Source organism: Cydia pomonella, chromosome 27 (genome assembly GCF_033807575.1).
Source record: "Cydia pomonella isolate Wapato2018A chromosome 27, ilCydPomo1, whole genome shotgun sequence".
NCBI classification, from domain to species: domain Eukaryota; kingdom Metazoa; phylum Arthropoda; class Insecta; order Lepidoptera; family Tortricidae; genus Cydia; species Cydia pomonella.
The window spans coordinates 1568809-1584044 of NC_084729.1; the positions used below are offsets into that span (position 1 = coordinate 1568809).

At 47.3% G+C, this 15236-nt stretch overlaps 1 protein-coding gene and 1 long non-coding RNA gene across 2 annotated transcripts in view; one reads left to right on the forward strand and one right to left on the reverse strand.

Moving 5' to 3' along the window:
* LOC133532628 (catenin alpha) overlaps positions 1–15236 on the reverse strand; it is a 109506-nt gene that overhangs the window by 81981 nt on the left and 12289 nt on the right. Inside the window, exons 6-13 of the mRNA XM_061871383.1 lie at positions 14451–14586; positions 10337–10517; positions 9238–9322; positions 7214–7329; positions 4928–5045; positions 4204–4296; positions 2032–2188; positions 379–484 (exon numbers count right to left, since the gene is read on the reverse strand). Of these exons, the coding sequence (XP_061727367.1) occupies positions 379–484; positions 2032–2188; positions 4204–4296; positions 4928–5045; positions 7214–7329; positions 9238–9322; positions 10337–10517; positions 14451–14586 (992 nt within the window). The remainder of the gene's footprint in view (positions 1–378; positions 485–2031; positions 2189–4203; positions 4297–4927; positions 5046–7213; positions 7330–9237; positions 9323–10336; positions 10518–14450; positions 14587–15236) is intronic.
* On the forward strand, positions 2240–3022 carry LOC133532632 (uncharacterized). Its single transcript, XR_009801731.1, has 2 exons — positions 2240–2530; positions 2849–3022. It is a non-coding gene; the product is annotated as an uncharacterized LOC133532632 (long non-coding RNA).

The window sequence follows — 15236 nt, forward strand, 5'->3', positions numbered from 1 at the left end:
CCTAAAAACCTGCTTCTTGAAGAACCCCATGTCATAGCGCAAGGGAAACACCTCAGAAGGTAGCTCATTCCACAACTTGCACGTTCTGGGAAAAAACGAGCGAGATGCCCGCTTGTTCTTGGTTTGCCACGTGTCGAGAAAGTGAGGATGAACTTTGTTTCTTTGGCGGGAGGTGCGGTGATAAAAACGTGACGGTGGCACCAATCATTCCCCATTGTACAGACGGTAGAACAGGCATAGAGAGCCAACGTCTCTCCGAAGACTGAGGGGTTCCAAACCGACTGTGAGATCGGGGTCACCAACAACTGTACTGTACTTACTTGTACTGTAAATTTGTATAATTAATAAACACAATATATTGAGGAAGTGCGTGTGTACCTGGCGGCGCGGCCGCGGATGGCGCCGGCGGTGCGCTCCAGCGAGTCGGGGTCGCCCTCCTGCAGCGCCACCACGCACTTGTTCACGTCCTCCAGGATGTGGTTCTCTGGGGACAACATATTAGTACATTACGATACAAGTGCGAAAAATAGGAAATTCGAAACGAGTGGCGATATATTAAAACACGACCGAAGGGAGTGTTTTAAATCGACACGAGTTGCGAATTACCTATTCGCACATGTATCGTACAACGTTTTACAGTACATATGGCCCTTTAAATGTTCGGCACAGTAACGTAATATGCTAATTTTCGCACTAGTGCGTTAAAGTAGCACCATATGTACTGTAATAGTACATTACGATACAAGTGCGAAAAATAGGAAATTCGAAACGAGTGGCGATAAATTAAAACACGACCGAAGGGAGTGTTTTAAATCGACACGAGTTGCGAATTACCTATTTGACATAACGTTTTACAGTACATATGGCCTTTTAAATGTTCGACACAGTAACGTAATATGCTAATTTTCGCACTAGTGCGCTAAAGTAGCACCATATGTACTGTAAATTATATTATAAAGAGTTTCATGTTAAATGGACATACACGTATATTACTAAATAATAATTACTAGGAACAATATTACACGGTACAGCCTAGTTCCAAACTACAAGCTTATACAAGTACTATACTCTGTATTTAAATAAAAGTAAACAAAAAAATTGTAAATTTTCGGGTAGTTATTATATTTATTGGTTTACCAAACAAATACAAAACCGCCTGGATCTGTCACTGAACGACCTGACTTTCAACTTACATTATTTGATCATGTAATGTTTTCATCTACCCTCAACTGCCTAAAGGAACTATATGAGGGTAGATTTTGTTTACCTTTTTTTTAATACCTAAAGATTCAGAGTATAGGTTTCGATACACATATTTAATAATACACAGAAATTAGAGTGATTACAAGTTTTATATGTATATAAATCATCTAACTATTTTCTTGGTATAATAAACAGACATTAATATACATATGTTACGTAAATATTTATGTCAAAATTAATGCAACTTAAGTAGTAAAATCGATCTCGCAGTTTCAAGACTTTGCGAGATCGAAATTGCATTCCCTGAACCTTATGTCTTCGCATTAAACGAGGGTGCTAAGTGTTAGGGTCAGCAACGCGCATGTAACACCTCTAGAGTGGCAGGCGTCCATAGGGCACACACACTGCTTACCATCAGGCGAACCGTAAGCTTGTTTGCCACCGACGTAGTATGAAAAAAATATAGTACAAGCGCTTGCGAAGGCTATGTTTTCTTGAGCGACGCGGAAGCGGGAGCGATTTATCTTAGACTCTAGCTTAAATAAATAAATATGATAGGACATTATTACACAAATTGATTAAGTCCCACAGTAAGATCAATAAGGCTTGTGTTGAGGGTACTTAGACAACGATATATATAAATATTTATAAATACTTAAACACATAGAAAACACCCATGACTCAGGAACAAATATCCATGCTCATCACACGAATAAATGCCCTTACCAGGATTTGAACCCGGGACCATCGGCTTCATAGGGTCACTACCCACTAGGCCAGACGGGTCGTCATAATAGTTTAGTCAGCCAGTGATAATCGGACAGTCACCGCTGACGGCCAGGAAGTCGTCGATAGTAGTGATGTCGTCCACGGCCTCGGTGAGCAGCCGCACCGCCTGCTCCCAGGCGCGCGCGAAGGCGGTGGCGTTCTCCTGAGCGACGCGGGAGCGGGGGCGGGCGCCCAGCACGCGCGCGGCGTTGATCACCTGCGGGAACACAATGTATGTAGATGGACCAAATGCAATATCCTGAGTCAGGGCACATACGGGTATTTAATCGATCTACGCGGCCAAAAGTCGATTTAACAAAATGTATGACAGGTAAACGAAACAATTATCCTTATCAAGGTGATTAGTCTAGGGTCTAAAATTACCCCCTCCAAACCGCATTCCACGGATCCCGATAACACACTATCAGTCGGAATTCGATCGTCCCGTTCGGTGTACGTGTCTGTTCTCGGCGTTCGTGTGCAAATATAAACTATTAACTTAATATTTGTGAAACCAAGTTAAATTGCGAAAAGAAAGTGATGGATCCAGTTACAGCAGGTAATATACTACTTATTTATAAGATTTTATTAAGTACTATTTATATATTCATTAACATTTAGTATCTTTAAAGTTAATCGTTTTTCATATTTATTTTTTTGCATGTATTTTTATTGACAAGGGGTTTTGTTTTAATATCGGGTGAGATCCGGTTATAATTTCAATTTTATTTTAAATTCGAAACCTTTTAGAAGATAACTGTCAAAAAATTAGCCGTGGTTAGCCGTGGTTTGTAATAATTTTGGCCTTGTGAAGTTTATACTGAAAAAAATACCAAAATCATTATTTATGATTAATTTATTTTATTGTTTGTTTAAGGTATATTAAATAGATTGCTGCTCAGCTCGGATCCCCTCTTAAACAGCATGAAGAACGCAAGAAAAAGCAACCTGAAAAGTTTCCTGCCTGAAGCAATCGCTATGTTCATTGCTGCGACACCAAATCCTCAAGATGAATGTTCTTAAATGTAAATAAAATGTTTTTTTACACAAATTATCTTTTAGAAAATAACGACGAATAATCGACGATAAAATAATTTTGGCCGCGTAGATCGATTAAATACCCGTATGTGCAGGGGCCTGCACTTCATAAAGACAAAAAACGGCCAAGTGCGAGTCGGACTCGCCTATGAAGGGACCATTTATGACGTATTAAAAAAAACTACTTACTAGATCTCGTTCAAAACAATTTTCGGTGGAAGTTTGTTTTAGTTTTATCATTCTGTTATTTTAGAAGTTACAGGGGTGGGGGGGGTCACATTTTACCACTTTGGAAGTGTCTCTCGCGCAAACTATTCAGTTGAGTTTAGAAAAAAATGATATTAGAAACCTCAAAATCATTTTTGAAGATACATACCCCACGTGTTTGAGTTTGATGAAAAAAAATTTTTTTTTTAAATTTTATTACGTATTTAAAAAAAACCTACTTACTAGATCTCGTTAAAACCAATTTTCGGTGGAAGTTTGCATGGTAATGCATATTTTTTTTTTTCGTTTTATCATTCTGTTATTTTAGAAGTTACAGGGTGGGACACATTTTGCCACTTTGGAAGTGTCTCTCTCGCAAACTATCCAGTTTAGAAAAAAATGATATTAGAAACCTCAATAGCATTTTTGAAGACCTATTATCCATACCCCACATGTATGGGTTTGATGAAAAAAAAAACTTTTGAGTTTCAGTTCTAAGTATAGGGAAATGGTAAGGGGCTATGCACTACTTCTGTGTGTGGGTCCGCGAGTTTTAGAGCTCACTGAGCACCAAAGGGTTACTGGTTATGTACAGAATGTAGCATTAGTTTATGAGACTGCTAGTTTAACAGTCCAGACGCGGTTTATTTATTTAGTATAAATTTTATTTTGACACTTGGAGAGACTTTACACCTCCAAATTTTATTAGTATTAGTACTCTGACATTGGGGACCTTTTACATCTCCAGATTTAATGTGTTTTTAACCATAGAGACTATACATCTCTATTGTATTGTATTATTTATTTATTTTAAGATTATTATAATGTAATGTTTACCCAGGTATTGGTTGTTGTATTTATAAATGTTGTTATGTATTTTTCATGTCACTGTATGATGTTACTATAAATGTTGTATTGACTTGTAAAAGAGCCCTTGAGGCCTACTTGCAGAATAAATTTTAGAATTTTGAATTTTGAAATAATGACCTGCGGGCACAGCGCCTCGATCTGTCCGGCGGCGTGGCGCACCATCTTCACGCCGTCCTCGTTGTTCGACATCGAGCACACCAAGTTGGCCACCTATAATTAATTTATTTAGTATCAATTAACACTGTCAGGCGCCGGTGTATGGGAAAACGTCATCACTAAGCGGGTTCACATAGAACGCCTCGCGAGGAAATTGCCGCACGAAGCAGCTCGGTCTGTGTAGACTTGCCTCGGCCGCATTGACTCGGGCGAGGCACTACTAAGAGAGATATGGGCATTGTGAATGTCATCTCGCTCTGTGTGGTTGGGCACAGCACAGCGGATGTCATTCCAGATCTAGAGCAGAGCCCAACTGGGGAAGTACCTCCACCTTACAGAAAATCGCAGCCAAATAACACTAGACCCTACTCATAGTGTTGTGTTCCTGCCGGTGAGTAAGGTTGCCAGAGCTCAACGAGGTTGGGAAGGGGTTAGGGTCGGCAACGCGCATGTAACTCCTCTGGAGTTGCAAGCGTACATAGGCTACGGATACTGCTTACCATCAGGCAGGCCGTTTGCTTGTTTGCCACCGACGTAGTATAAAAACTACCGACCGAGCTGATTCGCGATATTTACTAGTAGCAGCTTATTTTTTCAAGTGTTATTCAATAAAAGACACAAAGACATCTAATGCTAAAAAAACGAAGTATAGGTTTCGTGAAGATATATTTTATTATGAATATACCTCGACCAGCTTGTTGGCGTGCTCGGTGAAGACGATGGCGTACTCCTCGACTTCTTTCTCGTGCCCGTTGCGGGCCGCCTCCATCAGTACAAGCAGCGGCACGTTGCTCTCCAAGAAACTGTAAACGTATTCCAGGTTAATAAATAATAAATAATAATAATTCAGCCTATATATTATTATTATTGTCTGTCTATTACAAATTCTCGGGACCATGGGATCCCGGACATTTGAAAGGCGTGCGTGGGGCCGAAGCCAACACGTAGAGGCCCCTTGTAATAAGACAATTTACTCTAAATGTAACGTGACACCAACCGACGATTATCCCTATTCACACTATAGCAGTGCACCCAAGGTCAAGCCCCGGTTAGTGTAGGACTATTGTAAAAAAAAGGGTACCAAAATAAACCGGGCTATTGGGTTGAGTTGCAAGTGGACTGGTAACCGAGACTATGGAGAATACTATGGCACCTGCCCTGATCATATGTTTTTAAAAACACGACAAAATGGGCAGGTGGTTATTATTATTATTTTTATTATTTATTTATTCATAAAACAATATTTACATTGTGTTTGAATTTTGAATTATAATTATTATAAAACTACTTAAAACGTATATACGTCCCACTGCTGGGCACAGGCCTCCTCTCATGTGCGAGAGGGCTCGGGCTATAGTCCCCACGCTAGCCCAATGCGGATTGGGGACTTCACATACACCTTTGAATTTCTTCGCAGATGTATGCAGGTTTCCTCACGATTTCAACATTCATCATTTGATATTTACCAGTCGCTTTTCGGTGAAGGAAAACATCGTGAGGAAACCTGCATACATCCAGGTTAATACTAAAGGAAAATACTTGTGGAATTTAATTTTTCTTTGCATTAGACAAAAGGGATATTTCCAGTGTAGAAAATAAATTATTTCACACCATGAACGAAATAAAACACCAGACAATTATTAGAAAACATAGAGCGCAGTTATTTTTAACACAATTTCTATTTCATATTTTTTGACGACCGGTCTGGCCTAGTCGGTAGTGGGTAGTGGCCCTGCCTATGAAGCCGATGGTCCTAGGTTTGAATTCCGGTAAGGGTATTTATTTGTGTGATGAGCACAGATATTTAGTCATGGTTGTTTTCTATGTATTTAAGCATTTGTATATTGTATACAGGATGATTAAGGAGACGTGAGCAGGATCAAATCTGTCTATTCAGTAAGTTATAAACAACTGTTTTGTACTAGTATTTGTGAGATTAATGTTAATTTATTTTTCACCACACCAACTGGTAAAGGCCCCTTGATTGTTCAAAAACTAATGAGAAAGTTGCATTTTATCCGCACGTGGGGCAAAGTAATCAGGTACAAATTTTGAGTTGTTTCCTTATGTTAGCTAGTAGAATTGACTTTTAAATGATGATTTTGAATGATATTTTTATTTTATATTTATTTGGATTTGATTTAATTTGAATATTTTGGTATTTTATTGTTAATAGTTTCCTTCCTAGCGTTGGTGTGGTGAAAAATTTTGTGTTTCACTCGGAGGCAACGTTTGTTTAACCCTCGTGCCTTGAAACCCTCGCAACGCTCAAGATTTCATTTCTCGAACCACTCGCTACGCTTGTGGTTCAATTTTGGAATCTTTCGCTTGCTCGGAATCAATATAGGGAGCGTGCGCGTTGGAGGGTCTGCCATCTTGTGGCCTGAATCGGAACCATAAACATGCATATGTACACGTCACGGGTTTTCTTGTGCATAGTAGGTTCTGCCATCTTGTGGGCTACATCAGGAACAAAAAACAGCACATTTACGCCTCGCGCCAAAAATCTGACGGCTCCTGTGCTGCCCCCTACAGTTCATGCACGCTCCCTATTAGCACGAGCGGTTAAGCAACAACTTTGCCTTCTTGTAAAACAAATAACTATTTTACTGTTTTAATTTTACTTAAAAAAGTTTTAATTTATTTACGACAAATTAAATGTCATCCGAGTCTGATTACTTTTGAAATATCGTATCTCACTCAAGTGTGACATTTTATTTTCTTCGTAATCAAAGTGCTGTCATAATGGTTAAAGAGGTTTTATCTTTGTTAATTAAGCGTTGTGGGGTCCCCCCTCAAATTTGTCCTTAGTAAAAAGTTAAATAACAGAAAAACAGCGTGATTGTTAAACTTAAATATGATGGTGAACGATTCGTTGTTCTGTGTAGGCTTGGTCCTGCTCACGTCTCATGAATCACCCTGTATATCGTTGTCCGAGTACCGACAACACAAGCCTTGTTGGCTGCAGTACCTGTCGGAGACGTGGTCGACCACGGCCTTGCGCAGCTGGCGGCGCAGGTCGCGGGTCTTGCGGCACATGTTCTCGATGGCGCGCTCCAGCCCTGACGACTGCTCTGGCTTCCCGGCCTGTATGCAGAAACAATAAAAATAAATTAATTAAATAGTATAACGTAAAAAACTAAACTGAAGGAAAAAATAGTTCTTTCTCAGTCGGTTAATCAGCTCAGAAGTACGCTACGGTGGAACATACGACACAAACATACTAGTTGACCGAAGTTTCGGTTTTGGCATAGAAATCTCGGCCGAAGGTTTGGTTTCGGCCGAATCTAGGGCAAAACCGAATATTCGGTTTTGGCAAAAATCCGGTCTCGGTCGGACACTATATAAAATATACGATTTCAAATTCAATTTAAAAAAAAATGTCTGCAGGTAGGCCTCAAGGGCTCTTTTCAAGTCAATACAACATTTATACAACAGCCAATACCTGGGTAAACATTACATTATAATAATCTTAAAATAAATAATTACTACAATACAATAGAGATGTATGTCTTTATGGTTATTAATAAATTAAATCTGGAGATGTAAAAGGTCTCCAATGTCAGAGTACATTAATAACATTTGGAGGTTTAAAGTCTCTCTAAGTGTCAAAATGAAATGTATAGCAAATAAATAAATCTAGCAGTCTCATATACGAATACTACAGAATAATAATAATAAATTATTTATTGTTCACCAGATTTAAAGTTAAAAATTACACAAAAAACTAAATACAAGTATAAGACTAGGTAACAATGGCGGTATTATCGCTAAAATGCACTCTCTTTCAGACGGATAGAATACATAACTAGTATGTATCCAGATAAGATAAATACATAAGATAATCATTAAGCGGGTCCACACAGCAGCATCATCGCGAGGAAATTTCCTCGCGCGGCAAAGGCCAATGTAGACGTGCCTCGGCCGAGGCAGCGCGCTCTGTTGAGGGAAACGCGTGTGCTGCCTCGGCCGAGGCACGTCTACATACATTGGCCTTTGCCGCGCGAGGAAATTTCCTCGCGACGCAGCTCGCTCTGTGCGGACTCGCCTATTTATTTCATTTCAATCTTAGTTGGTACATACACAGTGGTCGAGTCCTCCTATTAGGTATGAAGTACCTGTCAGGAGACCTCGCTCTTCGATTACAGTTTTATGTATACATATCTCGCATGTTAGTTTGTATCGAATGATACGGAAATAGGCCCCCGACTCTATTTTGTCTCTGAATTTAAAAAAAACTAGGAATGCGTGACATGCGTGAAAAAAGTTTTAAAATACCGCCATTTGACGTACAGTTCGACGACCGGTTTGGCCTAGTGGGTAGTGACCCTGCCTACGAAGCTGATGGTCCCGGGTTCAAATCCTGGTAAGGGCATTTATTTGTGTGATGAGCATGGATATTTGTTCCTGAGTCATGGGAGTTTTCTATGTATTTAAGTATTTATAAATATTTATATATTATATATATCATTGTCTAAGTACCCTCAACACAAGCCTTATTGAGCTTACTGTGGGACTTAGTCAATTTGTGTAATAATGTCCTATAATATTTATTATTTATTATTATTATTTATTTAGTTTATTTTTTCATTACTTTGAAGTATAAAATGAATATGTTTTGTGGTTTTTAAAGTAACTATAGCAAAACTTTCGTGTAAAATAAGCGATAAAAATATTTCGGTGACGCCACCACATATCCGCGAGGTCCGCCAAGAGAGCAAAGATACTCAACGTTGTCTGTAATTTGGGTTAGTGAATGTATCATAGAAAATTTATAATATGTGTGTAGATAAAATAGTGTATGTGTCACACTCGACCGTGTGGTCCTATTAAGAAACTCACTTCGTTCGTTTCTTAAACCCACACTCGTGTATTTTAAAGCCTTTTATTATGTAGCAGTCACGTAAACTACTATTATTTACGAATTATATCCTCAGTAGCATTATATTAGCGTTATCCGACAGGTACCACATCCAATGAGTGAATAATACATACGTTGGTCATGTACTCGTGCAGCAAGTCCTGCAGCGCCTGGCGCACGGCGTTGCACTCCGCCACGATGCGCTCGCGCCGCTCGTCCCTGCAGCAGAATAGTGCACTATGTGGTTATGGTTACTTTGTCGGTAGTGATCCTGCCTGCGAAGCAGGAGGTCCCGGGTTCGAATCCTAGTACAGATCATGTCATTTATGAAGACGCGTGCCCTGACTAGTAATGTAATGTTGACCGCGGGCCAGGAGCATATTTCGTCAGTCATAGCCTACCGGCTGATAATTTGTCAGATGATAATTTAGCTGCTGTTTTAAATATAAAAAACCGTCAGTCGGTTGTATCGCAGTGGAAAGACCGTCAGCTGTAAAATGAGCCGCAAAGTATGCGTAATGTCAACTTCAACTTCAACATTTATTCAGCAAATAGGCCACAAGGGCATTTTTACACGTCAACATGGAATTTACATACAAACAAAAACAAGCATATCAACAATTATAAAATAATACTCATTGAAAATATTAATACAAACTACTTAAAAGTATTATTGTTTAAAGAATAAGACGTCAACTGACGCGCGTGGCTACAGCCCAATATCACCCTTCGTGCATTCCAACAAGGTTCGCGATGACGTACCACACACGATAGAGGTGGCGTCCAAAGGGTTAAAGATTAGATTTGATAAAATCTTTCTTTGCAATGTAACAAAAAGGTTAAGGGATTTAATTTCAGTACCATATCGTACCTTGTAAGTACCACATAGTATGAGGTCTCTAGCGACTATATAAGGTCTACAATCTCTATAGGCAGAACTGGTGCAAGTGTCCAGCTGTCAGCTATAAATAATAGTTCCAAATCTCTCCAGAGTAGCGCTAGAGTAGCTAAGGCCTTATTGACGGAGTGAAGTGCGCTGTCTATGATTTGATTTTTTTTTCATATAGAGTGTTACTGTGACAAGGTACCTAATGATACTGGAATTAAATTCTTTGACTGTACCTGGTGCAGGAGCTGTCCGCCATGAGGGCCGCTCCTCCAGCGAGGGTCTGGTCCTCAGCTCGGAGGAGGCGAGGGGCTCCATGACCTGTCTGTCTGTCTGTCTGTGTGTACCTGGTGCAGGAGCTGTCCGCCATGAGGGCCGCTCCGGAGATGATGGACTCGAGCCGCTCCTCCAGCGAGGGTCTGGTCCTCAGCTCGGAGTAGGCGAGGGGCTCCATGACCATGCGCTCGTCGAAGTCGTCCAGGGCTTGGGCGAGCTCACCAGGGCCTTCCACTGGTGGGCGGGCGTTGCCTGGAAAAAATATGAATTTATAAATACTGTCGACACGTCACCAATACACAATTTATTATAGTACTAATAGTACGTAGTCGTGATCAACCATTAGAGTCGAGCAGTACATTGTCGAGGGTTACCTCCGGCGGGGGTGTTGCCGGGCAGCGCGCAGCACGTAGTCGCGGTCAACCTTTAGAGTCCAGGGGTACAGTGTTGAGGGTTACCTCCGGCGGGGGTGTTGCCGGGCAGCGCGCAGCACGTAGTCGCGGTCAACCATTAGAGTCGAGGGGTACAGTGTCGAGGGTTACCTCCGGCGGGGGTGTTGCCGGGCAGCGCGCAGCACGTAGTCGCGGTCAACCATTAGAGTCGAGGGGTACAGTGTTGAGGGTTACCTCCGGCGGGGGTGTTGCCGGGCAGCGCGCAGCACGTAGTCGCGGTCAACCATTAGAGTCGAGGGGTACAGTGTCGAGGGTTAGCTCCGGCGGGGGTGTTGCCGGGCAGCGCGCAGCACGTAGTCGCGGTCAACCATTAGAGTCGAGGGTTACCTCCGGCGGGGTTGTTGCCGGGCAGCGCGCAGCACGTAGTCGCGGTCAACCATTAGAGTCGAGGGGTACTGTGTCGAGGGTTACCTCCGGCGGGGGTGTTGCCGGGCAGCGCGCAGCACGTAGTCGCGGTCAACCATTAGAGTCAAGGGGTACAGTGTTGACGGTTACCTCTGGCGGGGGTGTTGCCGGGCAGCGCGCAGCACGTAGTCGTGGTCAACCATTAGAGTCGAGGGGTACAGTGTCGAGGGTTACCTCCGACGGGGGTGTTGCCGGGCAGCGCGCGGCCGAGCACACGGCGCGCAGCACGTAGTCGCGGTCAACCATTAGAGTCGAGCGGTACAGTGTCGAGGGTTACCTCCGGCGGGGGCGTTGCCGGGCAGCGCGCGGCCGAGCACACGGCGCGCAGCACGTAGTCGCGGTCAACCATTAGAGTCGAGCGGTACAGTGTCGAGGGTTACCTCCGGCGGGGGTGTTGCCGGGCAGCGCGCGGCCCTGCGCCACGCAGGCGATGGTGTCGACGGCCGAGCACACGGCGCGCAGCACGTAGTCGCGGTCAACCATTAGAGTCGAGGGGTACAGTGTCGAGGGTTACCTCCGGCGGGGGTGTTGCCGGGCAGCGCGCGGCCCTGCGCCACGCAGGCGATGGTGTCGACGGCCGAGCACACGGCGCGCAGCACGTAGTCGCGGTCAACCATTAGAGTCGAGGGGTACAGTGTCGAGGGTTACCTCCGGCGGGGGTGTTGCCGGGCAGCGCGCGGCCCTGCGCCACGCAGGCGATGGTGTCGACGGCCGAGCACACGGCGCGCAGCACGTAGTCGCGGTCAACCATTAGAGTCGAGGGGTACAGTGTCGAGGGTTACCTCCGGCGGGGGTGTTGCCGGGCAGCGCGCGGCCCTGCGCCACGCAGGCGATGGTGTCGACGGCCGAGCACACGGCGCGCAGCACGTAGTCGCGGTCAACCATTAGAGTCGAGGGGTACAGTGTCGAGGGTTACCTCCGGCGGGGGTGTTGCCGGGCAGCGCGCGGCCCTGCGCCACGCAGGCGATGGTGTCGACGGCCGAGCACACGGCGCGCAGCACGTAGTCGCGGTCAACCATTAGAGTCGAGGGGTACAGTGTCGAGGGTTACCTCCGGCGGGGGTGTTGCCGGGCAGCGCGCGGCCCTGCGCCACGCAGGCGATGGTGTCGACGGCCGAGCACACGGCGCGCAGCACGTAGTCGCGGTCAACCATTAGAGTCGAGGGGTACAGTGTCGAGGGTTACCTCCGGCGGGGGTGTTGCCGGGCAGCGCGCGGCCCTGCGCCACGCAGGCGATGGTGTCGACGGCCGAGCACACGGCGCGCAGCACGTAGTCGCGGTCAACCATTAGAGTCGAGGGGTACAGTGTCGAGGGTTACCTCCGGCGGGGGTGTTGCCGGGCAGCGCGCGGCCCTGCGCCACGCAGGCGATGGTGTCGACGGCCGAGCACACGGCGCGCAGCACGTAGTCGCGGTCAACCATTAGAGTCGAGGGGTACAGTGTCGAGGGTTACCTCCGGCGGGGGTGTTGCCGGGCAGCGCGCGGCCCTGCGCCACGCAGGCGATGGTGTCGACGGCCGAGCACACGGCGCGCAGCACGTAGTCGCGGTCAACCATTAGAGTCGAGGGGTACAGTGTCGAGGGTTACCTCCGGCGGGGGTGTTGCCGGGCAGCGCGCGGCCCTGCGCCACGCAGGCGATGGTGTCGACGGCCGAGCACACGGCGCGCAGCACGTAGTCGCGGTCAACCATTAGAGTCGAGGGGTACAGTGTCGAGGGTTACCTCCGGCGGGGGTGTTGCCGGGCAGCGCGCGGCCCTGCGCCACGCAGGCGATGGTGTCGACGGCCGAGCACACGGCGCGCAGCACGTAGTCGCGGTCAACCATTAGAGTCGAGGGGTACAGTGTCGAGGGTTACCTCCGGCGGGGGTGTTGCCGGGCAGCGCGCGGCCCTGCGCCACGCAGGCGATGGTGTCGACGGCCGAGCACACGGCGCGCAGCACGTAGTCGCGGTCAACCATTAGAGTCGAGGGGTACAGTGTCGAGGGTTACCTCCGGCGGGGGTGTTGCCGGGCAGCGCGCGGCCCTGCGCCACGCAGGCGATGGTGTCGACGGCCGAGCACACGGCGCGCAGCACGTAGTCGCGGTCAACCATTAGAGTCGAGGGGTACAGTGTCGAGGGTTACCTCCGGCGGGGGTGTTGCCGGGCAGCGCGCGGCCCTGCGCCACGCAGGCGATGGTGTCGACGGCCGAGCACACGGCGCGCAGCACGTAGTCGCGGTCAACCATTAGAGTCGAGGGGTACAGTGTCGAGGGTTACCTCCGGCGGGGGTGTTGCCGGGCAGCGCGCGGCCCTGCGCCACGCAGGCGATGGTGTCGACGGCCGAGCACACGGCGCGCAGCACGTAGTCGCGGTCAACCATTAGAGTCGAGGGGTACAGTGTCGAGGGTTACCTCCGGCGGGGGTGTTGCCGGGCAGCGCGCGGCCCTGCGCCACGCAGGCGATGGTGTCGACGGCCGAGCACACGGCGCGCAGCACGTAGTCGCGGTCAACCATTAGAGTCGAGGGGTACAGTGTCGAGGGTTACCTCCGGCGGGGGTGTTGCCGGGCAGCGCGCGGCCCTGCGCCACGCAGGCGATGGTGTCGACGGCCGAGCACACGGCGCGCAGCACGTAGTCGCGGTCAACCATTAGAGTCGAGGGGTACAGTGTCGAGGGTTACCTCCGGCGGGGGTGTTGCCGGGCAGCGCGCGGCCCTGCGCCACGCAGGCGATGGTGTCGACGGCCGAGCACACGGCGCGCAGCACGTAGTCGCGGTCAACCATTAGAGTCGAGGGGTACAGTGTCGAGGGTTACCTCCGGCGGGGGTGTTGCCGGGCAGCGCGCGGCCCTGCGCCACGCAGGCGATGGTGTCGACGGCCGAGCACACGGCGCGCAGCACGTAGTCGCGGTCAACCATTAGAGTCGAGGGGTACAGTGTCGAGGGTTACCTCCGGCGGGGGTGTTGCCGGGCAGCGCGCGGCCCTGCGCCACGCAGGCGATGGTGTCGACGGCCGAGCACACGGCGCGCAGCACGTAGTCGCGGTCAACCATTAGAGTCGAGGGGTACAGTGTCGAGGGTTACCTCCGGCGGGGGTGTTGCCGGGCAGCGCGCGGCCCTGCGCCACGCAGGCGATGGTGTCGACGGCCGAGCACACGGCGCGCAGCACGTAGTCGCGGTCAACCATTAGAGTCGAGGGGTACAGTGTCGAGGGTTACCTCCGGCGGGGGTGTTGCCGGGCAGCGCGCGGCCCTGCGCCACGCAGGCGATGGTGTCGACGGCCGAGCACACGGCGCGCAGCACGTAGTCGCGGTCAACCATTAGAGTCGAGGGGTACAGTGTCGAGGGTTACCTCCGGCGGGGGTGTTGCCGGGCAGCGCGCGGCCCTGCGCCACGCAGGCGATGGTGTCGACGGCCGAGCACACGGCGCGCAGCACGTAGTCGCGGTTGGCCTTGGCGGCCGCCAGCTCCGGGTGCCGCACGTACACCTGCCAGATAATACGTCATTTCAGTATTATACTATATATTATATATATCTAAGGACGGGCCTTACGGACAATTGGGTACTTGACACATGTTGAATATTATAACAAAATTTAGTTAAATGGATAGAAAATGAGCCATCCATTATAAAAAAGTGGAATTTAAAATATTATATTGAGATTATAAAAAAATACAAGGCTCTCAAAAAATATTTTTTTTTTGTCTTTCAAAAATAGAATAGAAAATGGTACCATTCGATTCTTAACATTTTATTAAAAAATAAATTGTATGACAACTACACATAAACGCAATATTTCAGGGTCAAAATGGCAATTTCCTTGATCTTCCATACATTTAGGACAGACTTATATGATGTGACGTCACATCACCTTATCATTTTGTTAGAAGCGTTTCAATCGTCGAGTACGAGCGTCAGACTTTAACTCTCATTTCTGACCTTTGTGTTGCTTAAATGCCATAAGTCCTATATAGACATTTGATCCCCAGGAAAATCAAGATCGTTTGACATTATTTACAAATAACAGTCAAATAGCCAATTACAATGGGGCCAGTACAGCGGTGTCACACGTACGAATTCGATCCAATCGTGCAGTCTAACGCTACAACGTGATTGGTTGACGAGTTCGCATAACGC